The sequence below is a fragment of the Pleurodeles waltl genome, chromosome 12 (genome assembly GCF_031143425.1).
Source record: "Pleurodeles waltl isolate 20211129_DDA chromosome 12, aPleWal1.hap1.20221129, whole genome shotgun sequence".
NCBI classification, from domain to species: domain Eukaryota; kingdom Metazoa; phylum Chordata; class Amphibia; order Caudata; family Salamandridae; genus Pleurodeles; species Pleurodeles waltl.
Window position 1 is genome coordinate 596,383,535 of NC_090451.1, and position 23,563 is coordinate 596,407,097.

A 23,563-nucleotide genomic window follows, 5' to 3' on the forward strand; every position below is an offset into this window, starting at 1 on the left:
TTAGGAAGATGTTTTAGTCTCACGTTATCAGTGCCACTGTGTAAAGGCGTCAATATCAGCGTCAAAGATAAATGAGATACGTAGGTATTTAGATCATGTACTTTCCCACTTCGTGTGACAGTAACATAATGTACCTTTTCAGAGAATCGTTATATATGTTTGCCGCCCCAAGCATGCCTTCCTATCTATTGTTTGGGAACATACCAGCTCAGGGGTCATACCAGATCTGTTCAAATACATCTCACACAGACAAGATAATCAGAGGGATTCCTATCAGTTGCCATTGACACTATTTATGCTACACATCGCCTTGATGCTGACCCAATCTTCGTGTCCCCACAGAGTCTGATCTAGAGAACTCATTCCAAGGTAACAAGGGTTGGGGGGCTCTTTTCATGGACATGATACTGGCAGATTAGGTTAAACACACCTAACTCTCTTTAGGTTAGAGATTAGGTTCATCATGCTAGGGTATTGGGCCTACTTTACATCTATTTCATGTTTAATGATATTGCAATATGGCGGTGATCTTTGTACTCATTACTCTCATTTTTACCATTCTGTTTCTTGCATTGTTCATTATCTTAATTATTGCAGCCCATGCACCTTATTGTAGATTGCGGTCTTGTTAATAAAACCTATTGAAAACTTTGCTGCATCTCTTTCATTGCCTGTGTATGACTGAGAGATGTTGTTCATGTGAGAAAGGGGCAATCTCAGTTTAACCACGACCTCCCTGAGATGTGGTACTCTTCAGTCCATGCATAAAGGCTGTCAAAAATCACATTTTACTGTTTGGGTTTTTGGTGAGGTACTGCTTGTGAGCTGGGAGGGTTAGGACGACAGTGTGACCTGTTGTAGGATTGGCCTAGTCACCTATAAACTTAAGTACTGTCATCCTTAAGCCAGCAGTCTTACCTAGAGCAAGAGTCAAACTACGACATTTCTAAAGTTCAAATGTATGTTATGCTTTGAATCAGAAAGGTGTGACAGAGGTGTAGACTGACAATAACTTGTATTGAACACCAAAGAAGCTAATGGTGAGCTTTAAGGAGAGGTTAGAGCCTTTCCATACACAGTATTTGGGACTCAAGACTGGTCACCTGGTGGAGTTTTTCCTTCTACTTGCATCTAAAATGGCCCTTCACCAATACCCTCCTGGTGGTTTTCCCCACCGCCCATTGAGTTCCTGATGACGGCACAGTGCCCTTGTTAATTGCAAAGTAAATTTGGAATTAATTCAGTAAATATGAGGAGCATTGGGTGTCTATGAGGTACCAAGTATTAATTCTCCAAATGAGGTGCTGGATTCTTTTGGCCCTCTAAAATTGAGCTGCGACTACTAGGGGAGTCGAGGCACACATGTGACTGATGAGCAGGTTTGTGGCTGAAGAAAAGTTGGTGCGAGAAACTCATGGGTGCAGGGCGCCAATGACTTAGCTTTGGAAGGGATGGGCTTTGGCAGTTCCTTTGTTCAACAAATGTAACTTACTGACAATTAACACATCTTTGTGCGAAATTACCTATTTTGATCCCAAAAGGTATTCCTTTCATTTTAAGGTCCAAAGCCAAGTGAAAGTGCAAGTCTATCGAAAGACTTTAGGGATCAAATCTGTTTATTATTTTCAACTTATCAACATCGAAAGTACAGTGCATCATAATATGACAAACACAATGCAGCACTTATAGTCCAGAAGCATTGAAGCGGCCCATAGAGATCATCTCCTGTGTAGCCATATCAGAGGGGACCTCCCCCTCGCCTCCTCCTTGCAATCCCATGTATAGGTGGGTCACTCGCAAAAGTCTGTTGCATTGTGAAGCGAACTCCATACGTAGTAGTACAAAGCATAGAAATAACTAGTAAAACACCAACATTACTTCCCTTGGTAGGCCCCGTCATCCACCAATCTCTCCGTTCCCCCGCCCCGCCCCCGCATAGCCACAGTTCTCCCAAAGATCTTTCCAGCAGACATACTCCCAGATGCTCAGGTCAGCCCCAGCACTCTCAGATAAGCCGGGCATGTCAACTCAGTGAACTCTATGGATAAAAACTGCAAGAACGGTCTCCATAAGTCATTCAGATCACCCACCTGCTATTGAGAGGCCAGAGTAAGCTTCTCCATTGCCAAAATAAACCACAACTTCTGCAGCCATGACACGTATGTCGGTATCCTGTCTGTGCCCCACAACGCTAAAATCAGCTGCAGCGCCGCATTGAGGGCCAGGGCCATTTGCTGCCCTTTTAATGATCTCAGAGGAAAGGTGAGCGGGTTGGGCAGACCCAGCAAGATATACGATGGGAATCTAGGGATCTTGGTACTAAACGCTGCATCAGTAGCATCTATAATGCTCTCCCAATATCTATGGAGCTTGGGGCCAATGCCAGAGTAAGTGCACAAACGTACCCCTGCCCCCACAACTTCTTCAACAGAGGCTAAACTTAGCGGGATCCCATGTGTGTATCCTTGCTGAGGTGTAGTACCAGTAGGAGGCCACCTTATGTGCTGTCTCCGTGCCTGCCTCATTATGGGCCGTATGATGTATCCTATAAAAGATACTATCCCACTCTTCGTCAGAAAGCTCCCTTTCCAGCTCCCTCTCCCATCGCAACTGTCCCTTAGACTTAGGCAGGTGCCCCTCCACCTACAAAGCTCCGAAATTACTCGTTTATCGTCCTTCTTCAGCAGGAGCCATTTCTCAAACGGCGTTAGCGGCCTATCCATTAATGCCCTATTAGCCGGCAACAGGGCCCAGTGCCGCATCTGATAATACATCATCCAATCCGCCTCTGTCAAGCCGTATGTCTCTCTCATCTGGTCGAGGGGAATCACTCCTTGCTCATCAAAAAGGCTCCCCACCCTTTTACAGCCCCCTTCATGCCAACGTCACAACGCTTCCACGTGTAGCCCCGGCTCAAAGTCAGGATTCGCACCTATGGGGGTCATCGGGGACGGGAACTACGTCAGCCCCAACCGACCGGCCACTGCATACCATACACGTAATGTTGCTCCCGTGATCGGGGCGGAATAAAGTCCCCCCGCCCTGTGCCGACGTCGGAGCCAGGGCTCCTTCCATATATGGGAGCCCGCCACCGCCTGGTCCATAAAGCACCAATGTTTCTCATTGAACGAGCGACTCCACTCTGAAAGAAAACGCAACTGCGTTGCCTCAAAATATCACAAGAGGCAGGGAACCGCCAAACCTCCCTCCCCCTTAGGGCAATACAGAACCCGTCGCAGAAGGCGCGCTGGTCGACCCTCCCAGACAAATCTCAGAACCGCCACTTGAAGAGTCGCTACCGTCCGGGGCGGAGGAGTCAGGGGAAGCGCCTGGAACACATACAGTACACCCGGCAAGATTGTCATCTTCACCGCCGCCACTCTGCCCAGCCAGGACAGCTTGAGTCTCCCCCAGGTCTCTAGATCTTGCTGCACTTCACGAACCAACTTCGTGTAATTCAAGCTCGCCTTCTTTGCAGCAGAAGGCGCCCGGTCAATCCCTAAGTAGGAAAGCCGTGAGGACAACCATATAAAGGGGTATCGGGCCCTCAGATCCTCTTCATGCTCCACGCTGATAAACCGACTAAGGACCTGCGACTTCTGCATATTCATCCGGAATCCCGAGACCCGGCCAAACTCACCAAGTATCCCCATAAGCGCAGGCAGCGAGGTCGCGGGCTCTGCCAGGGTAAGGATTACATCATCTGCATACAAGGTAATGAGATGATTATCGCCTCCGAATTTCACGCCAGTGATCAGAGGGCTGTCTCGCAGACGCTGCGCCAGAGGCTCCATGTAAAGCGCAAACAAGAGAGGAGAGAGCGGGCACCCCTGCCGGGTCCCTCGTCTAGTTGGGAACGGCAATGAAAGCGTACCATTAACACGGACAGCAGCGCTAGGAGACTGGTAGATACAACGGATCCACATCATGAAACCCGGGCCCAGCCCAAAACGCTCCAGCACCCTAAAAAGATATGGCCAGTGAACCCTATTGAACGCTTTCTCCGCGTCAATAGAGAGGAAGAGCGCCTCCCGGCGGGAACGGTCCATTTTGTCTAGCAAATGAAGCAACCGCTTCGTGTTATGCACTGTCTGTGCGGTATAAAACCTGCCTGATCCGGATCAACAAGACCCGGCATATAGTAATTAAGGTGATGGGCAAGTATTCCTGTGAATAGTTTGGCACCTATATTCAAGAGCGAAATCGGCCTATAGGAAGTGCACTCCTCTGGATCTATCCCCGGCTTATGTATAACTGCAATAGTGGCATCCAGCATACTGGTCGTTAGTACTCCCGACGTCCAGAAGGAGTTGAAGTGCCGCACCAAAAGCGGCACAAGTTCCACACAAAAGGTCTTATAGAAAAGTGCTGTAAAACCATCTGGGCCAGGGGACTTCCCCACCTGCAGGCGTGAGATTGCTGATATGGCCTCTTCCGCCCTTACAGGTTGGTCCAGTGAAGCTGCCTCCCTCTCACCAAGAGGAGTGATTGCAATACCCTCCAGAATTGTATCTGGAGCCACATTGCTCCATTCGTCCGCCGCATACAACCCCCGCTAGAACTCCGCAAACGCCTCTGCAATTTGATCACTCGTTCACGCTTCCGCTCCTGAAGGGGAACGAACCAGCTTTATCGTCAACGCTGCGCGATGCGCTCATAACCGGTGTGCCAAAAGCTTCCCACATCTGTTGCTCCCGATGTAATACTTGTGCTTAAGACGTGCAATCGCATACTCCGCCCTGTCCCAATCTAGCCGTTTTAGCTGTTGCCTCACCTTCTCCAACTCCCTCCAGATTCTAGGCGCACCTGTAGATTTATGGGAGCGCTCCAATACCGCCACCCTCTGTTCCAGATCTTCCCTCATCTCCCTCCTTGCTTTATTATCCCTAGCGGACAGCGACATCACCTCCCCTCTCAGCACCGCCTTCAAGGCCTCCCACAGAGTCCCCAAACAGGTGTCCCCGTCGTCATTAAAACTAAGGTAATCCGTGATTGCACGTCGGATCGACTCCACCGTTGCCCCATTCTGAAGCAACGAGTCCCTGAAGCGCCAGCCCGAGGCACCCACCCGTCCCAGATCCATAGTAACCTCTACAGTGATAGGAGCATGATCTGTCAAGGCCGAGGCTCAATTGTGGTCTCCCTAACTCGGGAGAGGAGCTCCTGCGATGCCAGAAAAAGGTTGAGCCGTGCATACATCTTGGTCGCCGCTGAGTAAGAGGAATAATCCCTAAGCGTAGGATGTGCCCTCCTCCACACGTCCTCCAGACCACACTCAGCCAGCCACTGGCAGCCTGCCGCTGTCAACGCCCCCGTCTGCCCATAGCGGTGACCAGAGCGATCTAGATCATTATCCATCACCAAGTTAAAATCGCCCCCCACCAAAATGGCGCCATCTGGCGAGTGCAGCATCGGGGAAACAGCCTGCCTGCCTCAGGAAGGTTTCTTGCTGAGTATTAGGAGCTTACAGGGAAGCAATAGTAAAGGAAAAGGCCCCCACCCTCATTCTAATGGCCAGAAACCTTCCTTGCACTTCATGTATTTTTGCCACTACTTCCCCAGGGAAGGACCTCGAAAGCAATATCGCAACCCCAGCATGTTTCTTGGAAGCTGAAGACCAGAATTGCTTAGGGAACCACTTGGAGCGCATGCGGTATGTGTCCTTCTGCACTAAGTGTGTCTCCTGTAACAAACAGATATGACTCCCAGACTTCTCGAGGGCCGACAAGATCGCCAACCTCTTAGTCGGACTGTTAAGCCCACGGACATTCAAGCTTATACATTTAATAGTCATGCATCAAGAGGAGAAAAGCAGTCAAGGGAGGGACCATCAACCACTCCGAACAACAGGGCCATACCACTACTCCACTCAATAACCAATATCTCAGGGAAGCACACCAACATACAACCAGTACGCACAACAGGTGCTAACAACAGAAAAATCCTCACACACACATCTCCGCCGAGGTTATCGAAATACTTTATCAGATAATCCTCTTATATAGGCATTACTGTCCAAAAGTCCACTGGCATTTCAGAAAGTATCAGAAATGTTCACAACTAATAACTTTTAGAAAAAACACGAAATACATATCAATTGGAGCTTTAAAAAGTAAAAGATCAAACTAAGAGATACTGATTAAATTAGGTACTTCTATTCGAGACAGTGAACAAACTTTATAGCTATAAAAAAAGTTTTACCTTTCACGGTCATGGCCACAATATTTGATGTATAGGTAGAATAAAAAAGCCCGCTCTTTATTTTCATTTTGCAATGATATGTTCCACTGTCAGCGACGGTTGCATTTTTTATGATCAGAGCTTGCGGCATAGAAAATATTGCAATTAGACTTGACTCCTTAAAATATTTTACATTTGCCACTCTGTATCCCGTCCAGCCCAAGCAGCTAAGGAGCATTTCTTCCCCTTTAAACACAGCTGAGTAGGAAGTCTGAAGAATGATCCAATCTGGAAATAAAAATAAAAGAATTTGATGGGAAAGTCCATGATATAGTCACACACATCTTCTAACGAATTAGTGCTTGCTTTTAATAACGAAAGGTGGACAATAGATTTAAGAGCTTAAGGGCCTGATTCTAACTTTGGAGGACAGTGTTAAACCGTTCCAAAAGTGGCGGATATACCACCTACCGTATTACGAGTCCATTATATCCTATGGAACTCGTAATACGGTAGGTGGTATATCCGCCACTTTTGGGACGGTTTAACACCGTCCTCCAAAGTTAGAATCAGGCCCTAAGTTTACACCACATGTATAATAGATATCGATTAAAGGGGCAGAGAAGGTATTTCAACAAATGGCAAGATAGGGCTATATTAAGATACATAACAAACAAAAGTGTCTGTAGAAATTTAGATTTCAGATGGGGAGGGCTGTGTTCACTTGCCCTACAGCCCGATTCTTCTTCGTCAAAGTCTTTACTCTATGAAGTTAGTCCTCATCCTTGTTTCCAGAAACTCCTTCCCTAAGGATCATAAAGATGAAGCTTTCATAAATACAAATTCTGCACCACTGGTTACATCAGGGCTAAGGTATACTTCTCTTTCTGTATAATTCCAAGCTAATCCACAGGTGGTAGCAGGGTGATAGAGCAAGGTATGGATGGATGGATGGGAGTTGAGAATTATGATAAAAACATTGTCAATTTGGAGTAATGAAGGTTACCAGAAAGTAAGTGTGTTCCTCATCCCAGTCCTTACTTAAGAAGGATATACCAAGCTTCATTGCACTCCATCATGCCTCCAATAAGAAACCGTGAAAACTAAACTAATATTCCCATGTTTTTTCTATCTCTTTCTGCAGGTGCCTGTGCTATGTGGAGCCTGCAGGAAATGTGCCAGGGCCCTGCAAACCTCTGACACCTGTTCAGATGCTCACCAGGACCCCGCTTAGAAATTAGCAAACATTTCCTACTAATTTCACAAGATCTAAGCCTGCATAATTCACTTCTCCAACTTGAAATGAAGAATCAATTTTGAAATGCAGAACCACCATTGTTATTTGAACATGCTGCCTGTATTTGGTATCGCCCAGTCTTAACTCTTCTTTAAATGAGAAATCTGGAAAGAGAACAAAAGATTCCTCTCATATGTACACAAAACCCTACTGGTGAACTAAACATTCTACACGCACACTTTGTAGAACCATCTTAGGCGAGATTTCCAGCTGCCCCGACTAAATTAGTCCCAAGCAATAACATCAAGAAGCACTCTTTGGATGTGAGGGTCATGGCTGTCCCTAGGACAACTTTGAACCTGTAATCACACCTAGTTGCTAGCTTCCCTGCGTGTGCATGCATCAATCAATGAATCAATCAAAAAATTTACAGAGCACGCTACTCACCCGTGAGGGTCTCAAGGCGCTAGGGGGGTAGGAGGGTATGGGGTGGGGGTAAGTGGGTCATTGTTCGAACAGCCATGTTTTGAGGTTTTTTCTGAAAAGCAGGAGGTCTTGGGTTTTGCGAAGGTTGGTGGGGAGGGAGTTCCAGGTCTTGGGGACGAGGTAGGAGAAGGACCTGCCTCCAATGGTGGTGCGTTGGATGCGGGGGATTGTGGCTAGTGCGAGGTCGGCAGATCGGAGGTGGCATGTGGGAGTGTGGAAGTTCACTCTTTTGTTGAGGTAGGTTGGGCCGGTGTTGTGGAGGGCTTTGTGTGCATGAATGAGGATCTTGAAGGTGATCCTCTTGTCTATGGGGAGCCAGTGAAGGGAGTTGAGGTGTGGTGTGATGTGTTCGTGGCGGGGAAGGTCGAGGATGAGGCGTGTGGCTGTGTCCTGGATTCTCTGGAGTTTGCGTTTGAGTTTGGGAGTGGTACCGGCGTAGAGGGCGTTACCGTAGTCTAGCCTGCTGCTGATGAGTGCTTGTGTGACGGTCTTCCTGGTCTCTGTGGGAATCCATTTGAAGGTTTTTTTCAGCATGCGGAGTGTGTTGAAACAGGATGAGGTGACTGCGTTGATTTGCTGGGTCATGGAGAGGAAGGGGTCTAGGATAATGCTGAGGTTGCGTGCGTTCTTTGCGGGGGTGGGTGCGGGTCCTAGGGCGGTGGGCCACCAGGAATCGTCCCATATGGTTTTGTTGGGGCCGAAAATGATGATTTTTTTTTTGTTGGAGTTGAGCTTGAGGTGGTTTGTTGTCATCCAGGTGGCGGTGTCAAGGAGTGCAGCGTGGAGGTTGGTTTTGGCGGTGGTGGGGTTGCGGGTGAGGGAGATGATGATTTGGGTGTCATCTGCATAGGAGAGGATGGTGATTCCGTGTGGACGGAGGATGTTGGAGAGAGGGGTCATGTAAATGTTGAAGAGAGTGGGGCTGAGGGAGGACCCTTGGGGGACTCCGCAGATAATTTTGGTAGCAGTAGAGTGGAAGGGTGGGAGGCGGACTTTAGGGTTCTATCGGTGAGGAATGGTGTGAGCCAGTCTAGGGCTTTGTGGCAAATTCCTGTGTTGTGGAGGCGTGTGCGGTGTGTGTGGTGGCAGACCGTGTCAAAGGCCGCAGAGAGGTCAAGGAGGATGAGTGCAATGGTCTTGCCCTTGTCGATTCTGGTTCTGATGTCATCAGTACATGCGATGAGGTCAGTTTCCGTGCTGTGGTTTTTGCGGGACCCGGATTGTGAGGGGTCGAGTGTGTTGTTTTCCTCAAGGAAGTGGGATAGCGGGTGTTGACAAGTTTTTCTGCGACCTTGGCGGGGAAAGGGAGGAGAGAGATGGGGCGGTAGTTGGAGAGGTCGTATGGATCGGCTTTGGTGCTGTGATTGCTGCGTGCTTCCAGGGGTCTGGAAACGTGGTAGTGTTAAAAGAGGTGTTGATTATGTCGCGGAGCTTGGGGGCGATGGTAGGGCTGGCTTTGTTGAAGATGCGATGGGGCAAGGGTCAGAGGGAGATCCAGAGTGGATGGAATCCATGTTTTTTTCAGTTTCTTCATCGGTGGTTGGGGCCCAGGTGGTAAGTAGGTTTGGAGGGTGTGGGGTGGTCTGAGTTGGGAGGGTGAGAGGCGTGTGTGGTGGGTGTGTGTGGTATGAAGCTGTTGTGTATGTCCAGGATTTTGTGGTGGAAATGGTTGGAGAGGGAGTCGCAGAGGGTTTGTGTGTGTGTGGGGTCTATGTTGCTGGCTTTGGGTTTGGATAGCTCTTTAATGATGGTAAAGAGTTCTTTGCTGTTTTGGGAGTTGTTGTCAATGTGTTCCTTGTAGTGTGCTTGTTTGTTGGTGCGTATGAGTTGGTGGTGGGTGCGAATGCATTTTTTGAGGGAGGAGAAGTTGGTTGTGGAGGGTTCTTGTCGCCAGGCTTTCTCCACTTGGCGGAATTTGCGCTTGGGGTCTTGGAGTCCTGTGGTGAACCCTGGGGCATTCTTGATGTTGCGGGTGGTGCTTTTTTTTCTGATGGGGGCTGATGTGTCTGCGCAGGTAGTGATCCATTTTGAGAGGTTGTGGGCCGTGGTGTTGGGGTCGTCGGTGTGGGGGGGTTATGCATTAGTTGAGAGTTCAGGCGTTCTGCGGGGATCTTGTACCACATGCGATATGGTGTGGTGTGTTGGTGGTGGTGAGTGGGGGTTTTGGCGAAGGAGAAGTGGATGCAGTGGTGGTCCGTCCAGTGGAGTTCGGTGGTGTGGGTGTAGGTTATGTGTTGGCTTGAGGTGAAAATTGCGTTGAGTGTGTGTCCTGCTAGGTGGGTGGGTGCTGTGACCAGTTGTTTGAGTCCTAGGTTGGCGAGGTTGTCTAGGAGTGAGGAGGAGTTGTGGTCTTGAGGGTTCTCTAAGTGAAAGTTTAAATCACAGAGGAGGATGTAGTTTGTGGAGGTGAGGGTGTGCGTGCTGATGGTGTTGGCGATGGTGTCACAGAAGGCGGGGCATGGACCTGGGGGTCTGTAAATTAGTGTACCTCTGAGGGTGGTGTTGTTGTTAATGTGGATTAGGAAGTGCATGTGTTCTGCGCTGTCAATGGTGTCTTGGGAGTTGGTGGTGACTTTAATGGTGTCTTTGTGCAGGATGCCGATGCCACCTCCCGGCTTGTTGAGGCGGTCTTTTCTTTGGAGGTTGTATCCCATGGGGGTGGCTGTGGCTATGTCGGGCTCTGAGGAGTGGTTTGTCCAGGGTTCCGTGAGGAAGACGATGTCAGGTGTGTGTGTGATGTGATGAGATCCCAGAGTTCTATGGCATGTTTGTGTAGGGAATGGGTGTTGAGGAGCAGGCAGTTGAGATGGTTGTGGTGGGTGTTGCTGTTGTGTCGTGGGATGGTGTTGCTGTGGCTTGTGGTGGTGTTGTTGTGGGGGGTGTTCAGGTTGTGAGGTGTTGTGTGGTTGGGCCGGTTGGCGGGCGCGGGGGCTGTTTGGGTGTTTATGGTGTTGAGGTTTTTGAGTTTGGCGGGGGGCACTGGAGTTGGTGTTGGGCGTGTGGGATGTGGAGCAGGAGAAATGGCAGGTGTAGCATGTGAAAGGGCCCTGGGTGTGTGTGGGGCTGGATTGGGTGCAGGTGGGGCGAGTTCCTGGGTTGAGGGAGTGGAGGATGAGAGGGGAGTAGAGTTGTCTGGGGGGATCTGGGCTGGGAGGGCCATGGGACTGGCACTGGGAGTGGTCAGAGTGCGGACGGGCGCAGACGGGCTTGCCACTGGCGTGCCTCCGGCATGCACTTGTAACCACACCCCTCATGATAAGAATCTCTTGGCAACCAAGAAAAATAGTGTATTACATAAAACAGGCCTTCATGACAGTGCAGACAAAATGATAGTGACCAGGACACCCAGTAGACAAATGGGTGATCCAGGTATGTCGATATGTAGAAACCAAATCCGACAATTGAGAACATAAGGAGCAGGCAAGCAGAGCAAGATAATGATATTTCACTGTGCACTACCATAACAAAACTTGAGCCTGCCCCCCCCACCTGCAAAATACATTGAGGGGCCCCCTCCAGACTCACTCAGTTGCACTCAGGCCTTTGTTACGCCGCTGCCACTAGGATAACAGAATCACAATACTAATTTCTACCACCAACTTAGAAAGGAGATCCAGCCAGCTACACTTGTTGAGGGTGTTCCTATAGGATACTGCAAGATGACACAATCACATGGATTAAGGAATAGTACATACCTTTTAAAATTCTGAAAACTGAACTTCCAGGCTTATGCCACTGTGTTCCTCCTTTCTCTTTAGATACATAGCACAACACCATGACCCAACAGTGGTTGGAAATCAATCCTGTTGATCATTAACATCTCAGTGCAAGGCTGGAAGTTGAAAACTACGGCATTAGTAAAGGAGTGGGTACTCATTAAGAGACTGTTGTGTGTGGCAGGGATTTCACAATGATAATAGTGAGTGTTACATGCAAAACTGACCTGATTGCATGTAAAAACTACTGCATTTAACATTCGAAACTGTATGTATAGGTGCAGGTCTCCAAAAAAAGGGGATTAACTGTTTGAATGGTAATGCTTGCTCAGTCACAAGTTTGGTAACTGCATGTTTTTCTGACACTGTTCAAATGCAGAGAAGGAAAACTTTTCAGCTCTTTGGTGAAAGATGACCTTGTACAAATCCATCTTGGAATGAAGAAGGAAAAGTAGTATTAGCTTTCGTTGCTTCTGTATGCTTTTACAGAGAAGGTTTGTTTGCACACCTTTGTAGCAAAGAAGGTCTCCTCTACTCGCTCCATAAGTCACAATTAGTAATAGAGGTGTAGCAGGTAGCAGTGTTGGGGTGGGATACTCATGAACCAGTTGCTGAGAGATATAGGAGGGCTGAATTCCAACTACTAATTGGTTGACAGGATAAGGTATGTGGGGAAACTATGCATATTAAAGTTTAGTGAATTACTACAGCTATTTAGGTTCGATGGGTAAAACTGTTATGGGCAATTTGGGTAGGGAATATACTAATAGGTAAGCGAAGTGGAATCAAATAATATTTGGGACTTTTGGCCTAATTTGCATATTATCTGCTGAGTTGTCTATAATGAGCCACTATTATTCTGATACATTCACTATGTAGACAAATACTATGTGATAAATCACCGTATGATTCTGAAATACCAATGAATGCGCCTTCGTTATCATTCAGGGTACAAGGAGGACTGTAACTCCATGACTCCTGCCCCAAGGACAATATTTGATTTTGGGTCCTAGATCAAGGCTTTGATTCGAAGGAATCTGTAAATATATTCATAAAGTCCAATGTATTTATCTTTTAATGTAGTCAACATATCCTATATAATATAGGATGCAATCTTCATGTTGTTCCCTGACGGAAATTTTAGAAACACAGAGATTTCAGTGAAAAATACAACGTTATTTAATTCAATAAGGATAGTTTTTATGCTTTTATATTTTCACGTATGTTGAGTGCATACATTCACACAGGCTGGAAAAACACTTCAAAATATTAAAACACAAGGCTGATATAAATACATAGGGAAAAAACATTAAACTTCCCTTGCTCTCGCTACGTTTTCTGATGGTGCTCATTGATGCATGGATACGCACAGATATTCACCGTGCTCAGCTACTAGTGTTATGTCTTACAGAGGAAATAATTCCTCTTACACTAATCAAAAAGTACACTCAATTAGACACTAACTACACAAATATAATAAAAATGACGAGGGGAACATGTTTTGATTTTAATATGTCTTCAAGAAAAACGTTGTCAAGGCAATAAGTCTTAGAAAAGATACACATTATATATATATATATATGACAAAACAAAGATTAAAGATCATTTATACGTAGGGAAACTGTACTTGTTCTTTCTATACAAACCAAAATTAAACTCCACAAACATTTCAAACTCTAAAGTTATGGTTCTACCATAAGTTTATAATTTGTGCCCCACCTTCAAATTACAACTCACGCACTTTCGTACACACTGTTCTCAACTCGCTAGCCAGAGTACACTAACTATAGCTCGTCAATCTCCCTTGTACAGTATTCTCATAAATGGTAATTTGAGATGCTATAATTGTTGTTATGAATGCTGTAATATCATGGCCAATGTCACAGCATGCGGTTGGCTGCCTATGGGGGTTGGAAGCAGGGCAACCAACCCTCCTTCCACACCCAGCCAAAGGTCGTATGTAGTGAGGGTTGGCTTTACCTATGGTAATACAATTTTACTTCATGTTACAAAAACATAGGAATTCACTGAAAAAAACGAACCAAAGGCTGCCAATCTCACCCCGCTCACAGCCTTTGGCATGCACAGCATAGGGTTATCCTACGTGCCACAGGGGCCCTAGGGCTAAATGTAAAAAAATGGGTAGGGGGGACTGCGCAGGCCCACTCCCTCAGCCTTATAATGCATTTGGGACACAACCCCCAGGGCCAAAGCCAACAAAAAGGGGGTGGGGACCAAATGTGCCCCCCTCCCAGAGCCTTATTAGGCCCTGGGGACCCCACCCCCTGGGTCCAAATTATATAATTAACGGGAAAAGTGCATGCAGCCCCCTCCCCGAGCCTCATTAGGAACCCCATCCCCCAAAGCTGCAAGTCATTATAAAGGGGAGGGTGCTGCATGGTACCCTACCCTGAGCTTATTTTTGCCCCGGGGACCCGTTCATCCACTGCATTATTTATAGGTGGGTGCTACGTTGCCTACCCAGGGCACCCATTAACCACAATGTAGTTCCAGGACCCCGTGGCCTCAGCTGGTTCCCTGCATGTTGTAGGAGCCGGCATTGCTCCAGTCTGGAGTGAGCAGCTGTTTTTTGCATGCTCCCTCCGGATGGAAGCAGAGAAATATGTGTTCTGGTTCCTTGCCTGCAGGAGTTATGGCAGGGAAATGGAACACATCTGCACCCAGCCGCTGCAAGCACGTTTAAATTACCCGCCATCTGGGAGAAGGCTTCCATGTTTGCTCCTTTTTGGTGGAAGATTTTAAAATGTCCCTGCCAGAGGGGAGTAAATACATGTTTCACTGGCCATGCTGGTGCAGGCACAGAAACTTCTGTGTCTCAGGTGGGCTCCCCAAGACTCAGTAAGTGAGCTGGCCTAGAGGGATGTGGTCCCTGACACCTATACAAGCTCAGGGAAGAGGGCTACATGCCCCATCTCATTAACCTTTATTTTGGCCCCTTGGGATGTGGTTCCCGGGTCTACAATGGCTTGGGGAGGTGGGACCCTGTGCCTACTCGAGGCACACACTGACCACCACATTGGAGACCAGTCCTCAAGGGTCCCAGTCGGCCCCTGCATGGTGTGGTAACCAGCATTGCTCCTGCTCAGAGGAAGCAGCTGTTTTTTGCATGCTTCCTCTGGTTGGCAACAATATGTGTTCTGTTTCTCTCCCCACAGGAGCACAGGCAGGGAAACTGTTGTATTTAATATATATTCATACTTTATATGTAATAGTATCACATTATAATATTTTATTAATGTAATTGTGTACATATTCATGGTACATTATTTTCCACCCTTTCCCTGTCTGTACTATCTACCTGTAGTATGTTGAAGTAGTACAAAGGTTCTGAAAAAGCAGTTATGACAGTTAGAAGCTGATGTACCTTTTGAAGAGATTGCACATGGATGTTGTTTGTTGAGGAAATAAAGTACTGAAAATCATCTTCAAATTGTGGAGAGTTATTTACATCACAGCAATGAGTAGTTGTGCAGGGAGCAACTTTCAAACAACATCCCGCCTGAAGCTTTGTGGATCCAATCTACTGGGAATTGTACCAGGCATCGACTAAGTGGGATTGTAATAACATAGATATAAGAATTATCACCTTATCTGGGATTGTCACAATCCCTGCTGCTGAGTGGATCACAAAGCAGAGCGGTGATTGTCCATAAGTACTAGTATGAGGAAGCACTATTACCTGAGGTGAGGCGACTAGGTGAGCCGTGAGCTGAGGCAACCACAGATGTTGCAGGATAACTGGAGGGGCGGCAGTGACAACATGAAGAAACAGGAACAAGTTGAGATTGCTGCTGGCTGCACTTGTGGTCATTGACACTGTATTTGGCCACTGTGAAGTCAGAAGTGAGGTGGCGCGCATTGCTGAAGGGTGCACTGCGTGTATTTAGTGCCCGTCACGGAAAGGCTTTTGGCAGGCTGACTTAATTTGCGCCCAAGCGTGCTCTGCATAGTTTGTCGATGGTGGACAGATTTTCATTGCAGAAGTATGCGCTGCGTTGCCCATCACTGGAGTACTTTCGACGAGCTGATTTACAATTACATTTTGACTGCTTCTTGACTGGTTTACGGCACTGTGTTTCCTGTGCTCTGAGAGAGATAATGTTTTGACGTCATCACCAGTATTCATTCTTCAGTCAGTGGAAATTAAACAATCTAGTTCCAGTTCCTGTTATTTTAATGTACAAGCTCATTAGAGGAAAGTCCTTTCTTTTTGTTCCTAATAATTATTTTAAAAGTCTGGAAAGATAACCATAGCACGAATTAAAGGGTATTTTTGATTTTCAAATTCAAACAAATTTCAATGTTAAGGTAAAGTTATAACAGCACATCTAACGTCTCATATATATGTATGGTTGGTATTAAGTGTAATTCATGCAAACAACTTGAAACTAAATGTTGTATAAGGAATCATATCCATATTTTAGGCTATATATCCAAATCATATATTAGTGATCCATTTATTTTAGTCCTAGTTGTACTTGTTTTCCATTTCTCTTTGTTTATTTTTGTTGTTCATTCCTTATTTGTTAATTGAGAATGGCTGTCGCCAGTATGAATCAACCACCATCTTTTCTGTCTGACATTGGGAAACTTATGTTACTACTGAAAAAATTGATACAATTATTTGATTCTAATCTAATTGCTATTGGAGGTGACAAATTCTCATCAGTGAGTAAGCAACACATATTATTACATAATTTAGGCATTGAAGGAAGCAAAGGTTTTGAAAATCTTCCTGATTTGGATGACATTGATGATGGTTATGAAGACACCGGTGTGTATGTGTGCACTATCAAGAAATTAGAGAAACAGTTGGGGGAAAAAAAATGTAGTTCTTGAGAGTGTTTTGGAAGTTCTCAAGGAAAGAATGAGAAAGTCAGTAGTTACATTGCTATGCTCGGAGGGTGAGCTGATACGTATGAATGTGGAGAGTTAACTGATTCATTTATCACAGATCAATTAGTGCATTGCATAAATAATCCTAAAATTCAAGAGAAACTGTTTATCAGTAATCCTAATTTAAAAGATGAGAGTATCTAGGAGTCGAAAGTGAATGTAATTAGTGTTTAAAAAAGTGAGACGTTGGCAGTAAAGAAAAAAATCAAATGAGTAAAGGAATTTGATAAATAAAAATATAATCAAGTGCATAAGTTAAAATATTTCAGATGTGGTAGTACAGGGGGCTTAGCTAACAATGTTAATTGTGTAGCGAGAACTGCAGGAAATGCAATCGCAAAGTTAAATTTTCCCGCATTTGTAAAGATGTTGGTAATAAAGTAGTCAGTAGTATTAAAGAAAATGGGGAATAAAAACAAAAGTTTGTTTTCCAAGTAAGAGAATAAACCGAGAAAACAAAGTTGCCATACTATGAAATTGACTTTGAAGATCAGAAAAGTAGAGTATTTGCGGATTCATGCTCACCTTTCACTTGTATTAATAGTGATACCTTTCATTGTAATTTTGACATAAGTACATATACTTTTCAAAAAACGGATATACCACCAGTAGGATATAATGAAGATCCCATTCCTCTTGAGGGAATGGTAACTGTGAATATTTCTTTCAAGGATAGACGTACTGCTGGAAAAGTATACATTGGAAAAAATTGATTTGATCTTTTGGGGTGGGGACATCAAAAAGATTTAGGTATCAAATCAGACTCCACATCAGATGAACCAGTGATGTCAACTGAGAGATCGATTTGTGGCATGGAATTGTGTGATGAATTTCTGGAAGTTTTCACTGAAAAACTAGGGCACCTAAGGTATTTTCAACATAGAATAAAACTAAAAGAAAATGCTAAACCAGCAGTACACAAATGTAGAACAATACTCCTCACAATGAAAGAACTTTTAAACCAGGAATTAGAGAAATTAACAAAGTACGGAGTAATTGAACCTATAGAGTGTGCATAGTGGGTCTCTCCTATAGTCACAGCATCCAAATCGAAGGGCAATTCCATTCACTTATGTGTAGATCTGAGGGAGTTTAATGCCAATATCTGGGTAGATCGTCATCCTGTACAAAATATACATGAGATGTTAAGCATGATCAGTTATGCAGAACCGTTCACTGTCATAAATCTTTCTTGAGCGTACCACCAGGTAGTAGGCATTTGACGTCATTTATAACAACCTTTGAAACACATAGCTTTCACAGAATACCTTTTGGCCTTGCATCTGCTGCAGCAGTGTTTCAAAGAGTGATGCAACAAATTTTAAAAGGAATTGGCAATGTACTGTTTTTCCAGGATGATTTATTGATTTTAGGTGACACAGAAGAGAAACTCATATGGTACCAAGAACAGTGCTGAACAAGTTGAAAGAAGCAGGACTAACAATAAAAAAAGAGAAATGTCAAACTGAGGTGAGAACAGTTGCATATTTAGGACATTTATTATGGAAAGAAGGGATAAAAACCAAAACATGATTTAGCTGAAGCCATTAAATTAGCTCCAGCTCCTAACAACAAATAAGAAGTCAAGTCATTTTAAGGCCTTGCAGAGTATTTCTCTAAATTTCTGAAAAGGTGTGCATATATAAGAGACCTTTTAAGGAAATTGTTGAAGAAACTTGGAAAATTTAATTGGGATACTGATTGTCAAAGTGCTTTCACATTACTTAAAAAATAAATTGTTAATACACCTTATTTTGGACATTTTTACCCCAAAAGAAAACACCATGCTTACAGCGGATGCCAGCACTAAAGGTATAAGAGTCACTCTCAGTCAAATTTCGGAGAGGGAAGAAAGAAATGTGGCTTTTGCCTCAAGAGCTTTGTCAGATGGTGAAAGTAGGTATTCAGCTGGAGAGAGAGAAGCACTGCCATGTTATTGGGCAGTGCAGCATTTAAGATTTTGTTTTCTGTGGGCCTTCCTTTTACTCTTAGGACAGACAATAAACCACTAATATCTGCATTTTCAGTCAAGAGCACTGCGAGAACCACACCTAGAATCTCCAGGTGGTTTCTGGGGTGGGAGGGTTTTAATTTCAAGATGGTGTATCTTCGTGGTGTACAGAATCCAGCAGTTGACTGTCTTTCTAGACTGCCTCTTCCAGAAATGAGTATGGAAAGTGGTATTGTAGAGGAGTTTGCAGTTGCATACATAAAGACAGTTTAAATGCTAAAGAATGGGAGGATAACATGAAATTAGATCAAGTGTTGAACAAAGTTAAAGAGTTAGTAATAAATGAAAGAAATGTTCTAAACGATATGCTCCTATAAAAGAATTCTGGAAGGTACGTAATTAATTATACAGTAATGGTGAACATGTTTATAGAGGAGACGAGTTAGTTCCACTGGAAGGATTGTATGAGAAAAATATTAGCTTAGTTTATGAAGGCCATTTAGGCTGCAGTTTAACAAAAAACAAATGAAGACATCATTCCTGGTGGCCTTACATGGATTCCACGATTGAGAGCAATGTAAAAGAGTGTGTCAGTTGTGTATTCAGTGACAAGAGCAAACAAGTTAACAAAAGTCCTATATCTGCAATAGAAGCACCTTCTACTCATTGTAACAAGGTTGCCTTAGACATTATAGGACAAATGAAGTGTAGATGCATTGGGGGAAGATTTATTTTTAGTTTAATGGATTAGCATTCTAAATGGGTTGTAGTTGAGGTGGTGGACAACACCAACACCAGTAGAGTAATCAAATTTGTTAACAATGTTTTTCACAATTAAGGCAAATCTCAAACAACTGCAACTGATAATGGCGTACAAATCACTTCATTGCAAATGAAGGAATTTTAAAGTAGTCTGTCTATAACACATATTCAAACTGCTCTTTACTGCCCTAGAGTGAAATGTTTAGATGGGTGAATAAACAGATTAATTAAAGAATGTATTCAACTCAATGCAGCCAGTGGCACCAGTCTAAGAAAGGCTTTAGAGGAAATTATATCATCACACCGTATTATGCCTCATTCGGCCACAGGGATTTCTCCTTTTCGACCTTGAAGGAATCCAGGATCCAAATTGGTATCCTAGTGTTTAAGAAAAAATCCTACAGCTGAAGTAAGTAGAGAGAGTATTATGGAAAAAATACATATTTACCAACAGAAATGCATGGCTAACTATAACAACAGAGTGGGGCGTAGACATGTGAGCTGAAAAGAGAATGTTGTTGGGGGAGAATATAATTGCCCAGAACCATTCAAATTTTCTTATCCAAGAAAAATGTGTAAGGTAATGAAAAATGTTGTTTATTAGATAATAACCAATTATGGATCACGGACAAAAGTGTAAAAGATAACAATGTGAGAGCAGGAAATGTGAGAGCAAGAGAGAAAAGCAATGAATCTGATGTTAAAAAAACGATTTTGCAAAAACAGGTATAAGAGACCTGTTTGGCAAAATTACTATGTAATGGAATAGATGGTAAATTCTTGCCCTGTGTCATACTTAGCAAATTGTTGAGTGTCTGTGCCCTGTGAAGCCAAATTTCAGTTATTTTACTATTTCTATCTTTTTCTTTTCCTTAGGAAAGGGATGTGTTGTATTTCATATATATTCACACTTTATTTGTAATATTATCACATTATCGATGAGATTGGACGTGGATGTTGTTTGTTGAGGTAATAAACTACTGAAATTATCTTCAAATTGTGAAGAGTTATTTACAACAGAAACATAACTCCAGCCAGCTCCTAGGCAGCAGTAGCATGTTTAAATCTCCGATAATCTGAGGGCAGACTTCGATGTTTACTTCTGTCTGGTGGCACATTTAAAAATGTGTGCACCAGATGGGAGGAAACACATGTCTCCCTGGCCACGCAGGTTTTGGCAGGGAAACTACTGTGTCTCGGGCATGGACTCCCCGGGACACAGTAAGGGAGTCTGCCCCAGGAATGGGACCTATAAAGGCTCAGAAAGGGAAGGACAAAATTTACTTTGGCCCTGGGAAACGGGGGCCCTAGAACCTACAATGGCTCTGGGATTGGCATCGCCTGGCCTCTCTCCAATTTTGTTTAAGTGATCGGCCCCAGGGTATTAGGTCCCTGTGGCCTTCAGAGAATCGGGAGGGGGAAGTGAGGCTCCCTTCCCTTTTTTAAAAATAATCTGCCCCACGTGATGGAGTACCCAGGGCCTTCCAAGGCTTGGGAGGGGGCAAGTGTCCCTCTCCTCTTAATATCCCAAGCTCTGGGGGATGACATCCCTGGGGTCCCAAATCGGCTCAGTAAAGGGGGCCCTACTCAAGCCCTTCCCCATCTATCTAATTTTGAAAATGGAAGCTGCCATCTTCTATGGATTTTTTTGCCACAATCCTGCATGAGTCAAACAGAATTGTGGGAAAAAATGCCAATTAGTTTGTTATTTGGCCTAGTGTGGGGGTCCCTCTGGGTCCCACCCACAGGGTCTTGGAGGCAGGATACCCCTATCCTGCCCCCCTATATTATTATTTCTTTTAAGCTTCAGGAAGTGGAACTAAGTCCCTGCGTCCTGACTTCTCCTCAAGTGAATTGGCTAAATGGAGAAAAAGCTCCCTGGGCCAATCAGAATACTCTATTTCTTACAATTGAGTTTGAAGGGTTCTCGCAAGAGTCCCTCAAACACAACTGTCGAGATATACAATATTGTAAAACCTTAATTCCTCAAAAACTACTGAACGGATTTACAGCAAATCACAAAAAGCACAATCTCCGAACCAAAATCTGGCTTCCTGCCATATTTGTAGTAATTCCATTCAATATAATAAGAAAATGCTACCAAGTGTCTCTCTGCATAAAGGGATATTATATATTCTTTTTATAACCAAATTTGGCCAGGGGTGTTTTCTCAGGACCTTCTTCAACATGCTAGTGGACTGGAGAGACAGCATCATATACACTATTGTTGAGCACCCCACTCTCTTCACTAATGCATATTTTTGTATATTGTGACAAAAATAAGACCCTCCATGATTTTAAAATAAAATAATTGACTGATTTCCATATTTTATACAAACCACTGTATGGTCTGATCCTGTTACTCTAAGTGACTTTGTGATCTGGCTAGCCTCACAGGGAAAATCATGCATTCGTTAGTAGAATTACTGCTCAATATGCAGAACTAAGTCATTCTTACTTATTCAGTTATGGAATTATGTCCTATTTAAAATTCTGACATTAACAAAAAATCACTCGAAAGGTATTGTCCGTCACTGAATCTCATCTTGTAATGAAACATATAATTGTTCAGATTGCATATTGTAAAGAAAACAACAGTGCTCCTCATCATAAATGTACAATGGCATATATCTTTCATTTTCAACAATTATTTTGTGCTTACAGGTTTCCTTACTATCATTAGAGTACGCTGCTCTTACAAACAGCTTGGCATTAAGATAGTTTAAGAGTCTTGCGTGTATCTGTTTCCACTCAGCAACTGAGCACATTAGATACTCAGCTCACAGTGTGTGAGTTAAATGAAATCCAGGTCAATTGTCTTGTTCACATCGTGCGTTACTGTATCATATGTAAAATACCATGTTAGTCCTTCATACCTAGGGTTCAAAGACTGTTTAACAAGGCAATGTCCTTGAATATCCAAAGCAGAAGCAATGATTCATAGATCGGACAATTTGCAACAGGTTTGTACATCAACCAGGGACCTATTTCAGGAATTCACACAAAACGTCAGGTACTTTGGAATGCTTAGTGTTAACATTTGAAGCTATATGGCATACTTTTCTTTACAAAATCAAGAACATTTCTAGCAGTGAACATACTGAGTTTTCAGACTGCCTAACACTATATGCCATTTTCCTTTGGTCAAACATTTGGGATCCTCAGCGGATCATACTGAACAGCATCCGATGCTTGACTCTTCACTAGCATTTACGAAACTGACAGTGTAGTTATTGATAAGTGCACCTGGGAAACAGATTGGTTTTGCTAACTCATCAATTAGATTCAAGTTAAAACCTTATGAGTAGAAGGTGCACGTCTACAAAAAGGAGTGCTTTCCACCAATCATCATGCTTGCTCTTAAATAGTTTTTGCACTATCATGCAGTTGTACCGTTAAAGGATCCACTTTCAACTTATCATTGAATATATCAGGTGCTGCATTGCTGAAAGCATGAAACCTTTCTTTCTACCGGGCATACTGTATAATATAAGTAAAAAAGCATAAAGCTTAAGCATGAATACCTAGTAGGCTTTTCAATCTGTGCATCCACTGTTCCTAGTTGATTACTGTCCATCCCAAACGCTCACAACACCCATTTGGGTGACTTCAATCTCTGAGACAACACTAGCTAAAAAAGCACAAAAAACAAGAGCTATCCTTTTCAACCTCATTGATACACTCAACGTCGTATTGTATTGTATGATACTTTAATAGTTATATAATGTTTACTACCCTTATGTGGTCCACTGAAGTGCTTGCCTAAATGGATACCATCAGCGTTGGTTTCTTCACTGGAGCAAGGGAGCGTTGACCCCCTCTGCCTTCCAGCAGTTACCTCTCACACATTATGGGCAGACAGGAGATGTACTGCTGCGAGGCGTGGTTCATTTCAATGACCAGCTGGGCCTGCTTATCAGAATTGGGCACCTCAGGTTGGCCAGGATTTTGCTTGTGGCAAACCTGACGTGTGCAGTTCGGTCTTTCCCAGTCATTTGTGTCAGGGAGATGGGGAAACAGACACACAGCCCCATCAGTCTCCGAGGTAGCGCTGCGTTCGTCTGTCCCAGCCAATTCTTGCAGTGTTCTTATGCTATTTACTAATATAAACAGCATGAGAGCACTGCTTTTATTGGCTGAAGTGCATGGTGTTAGCTTTCCCATGCCCAGCACTTCAGTGCAGCAGACAGCACAGTGGATTTGACAGTCTTCCCAATATGGAAAGAAGATAAGGAAAGGTAATTGTTTTTATTATTTCAGTCCCCTGTAATGTAAATTTAACTGGTGCTCATGTAAAACACTGGTGTCTCTAAA

General features: G+C 44.1%; 1 protein-coding gene across 1 annotated transcript in view; it reads right to left on the reverse strand.

Moving 5' to 3' along the window:
- LOC138268285 (Fc receptor-like protein 3) overlaps positions 1-23,563 on the reverse strand; it is a 494,378-nt gene that overhangs the window by 145,518 nt on the left and 325,297 nt on the right. The window contains exon 3 of the mRNA XM_069217783.1: positions 6,202-6,468. Within this exon, the coding sequence (XP_069073884.1) occupies positions 6,202-6,468 (267 nt within the window). The remainder of the gene's footprint in view (positions 1-6,201; positions 6,469-23,563) is intronic.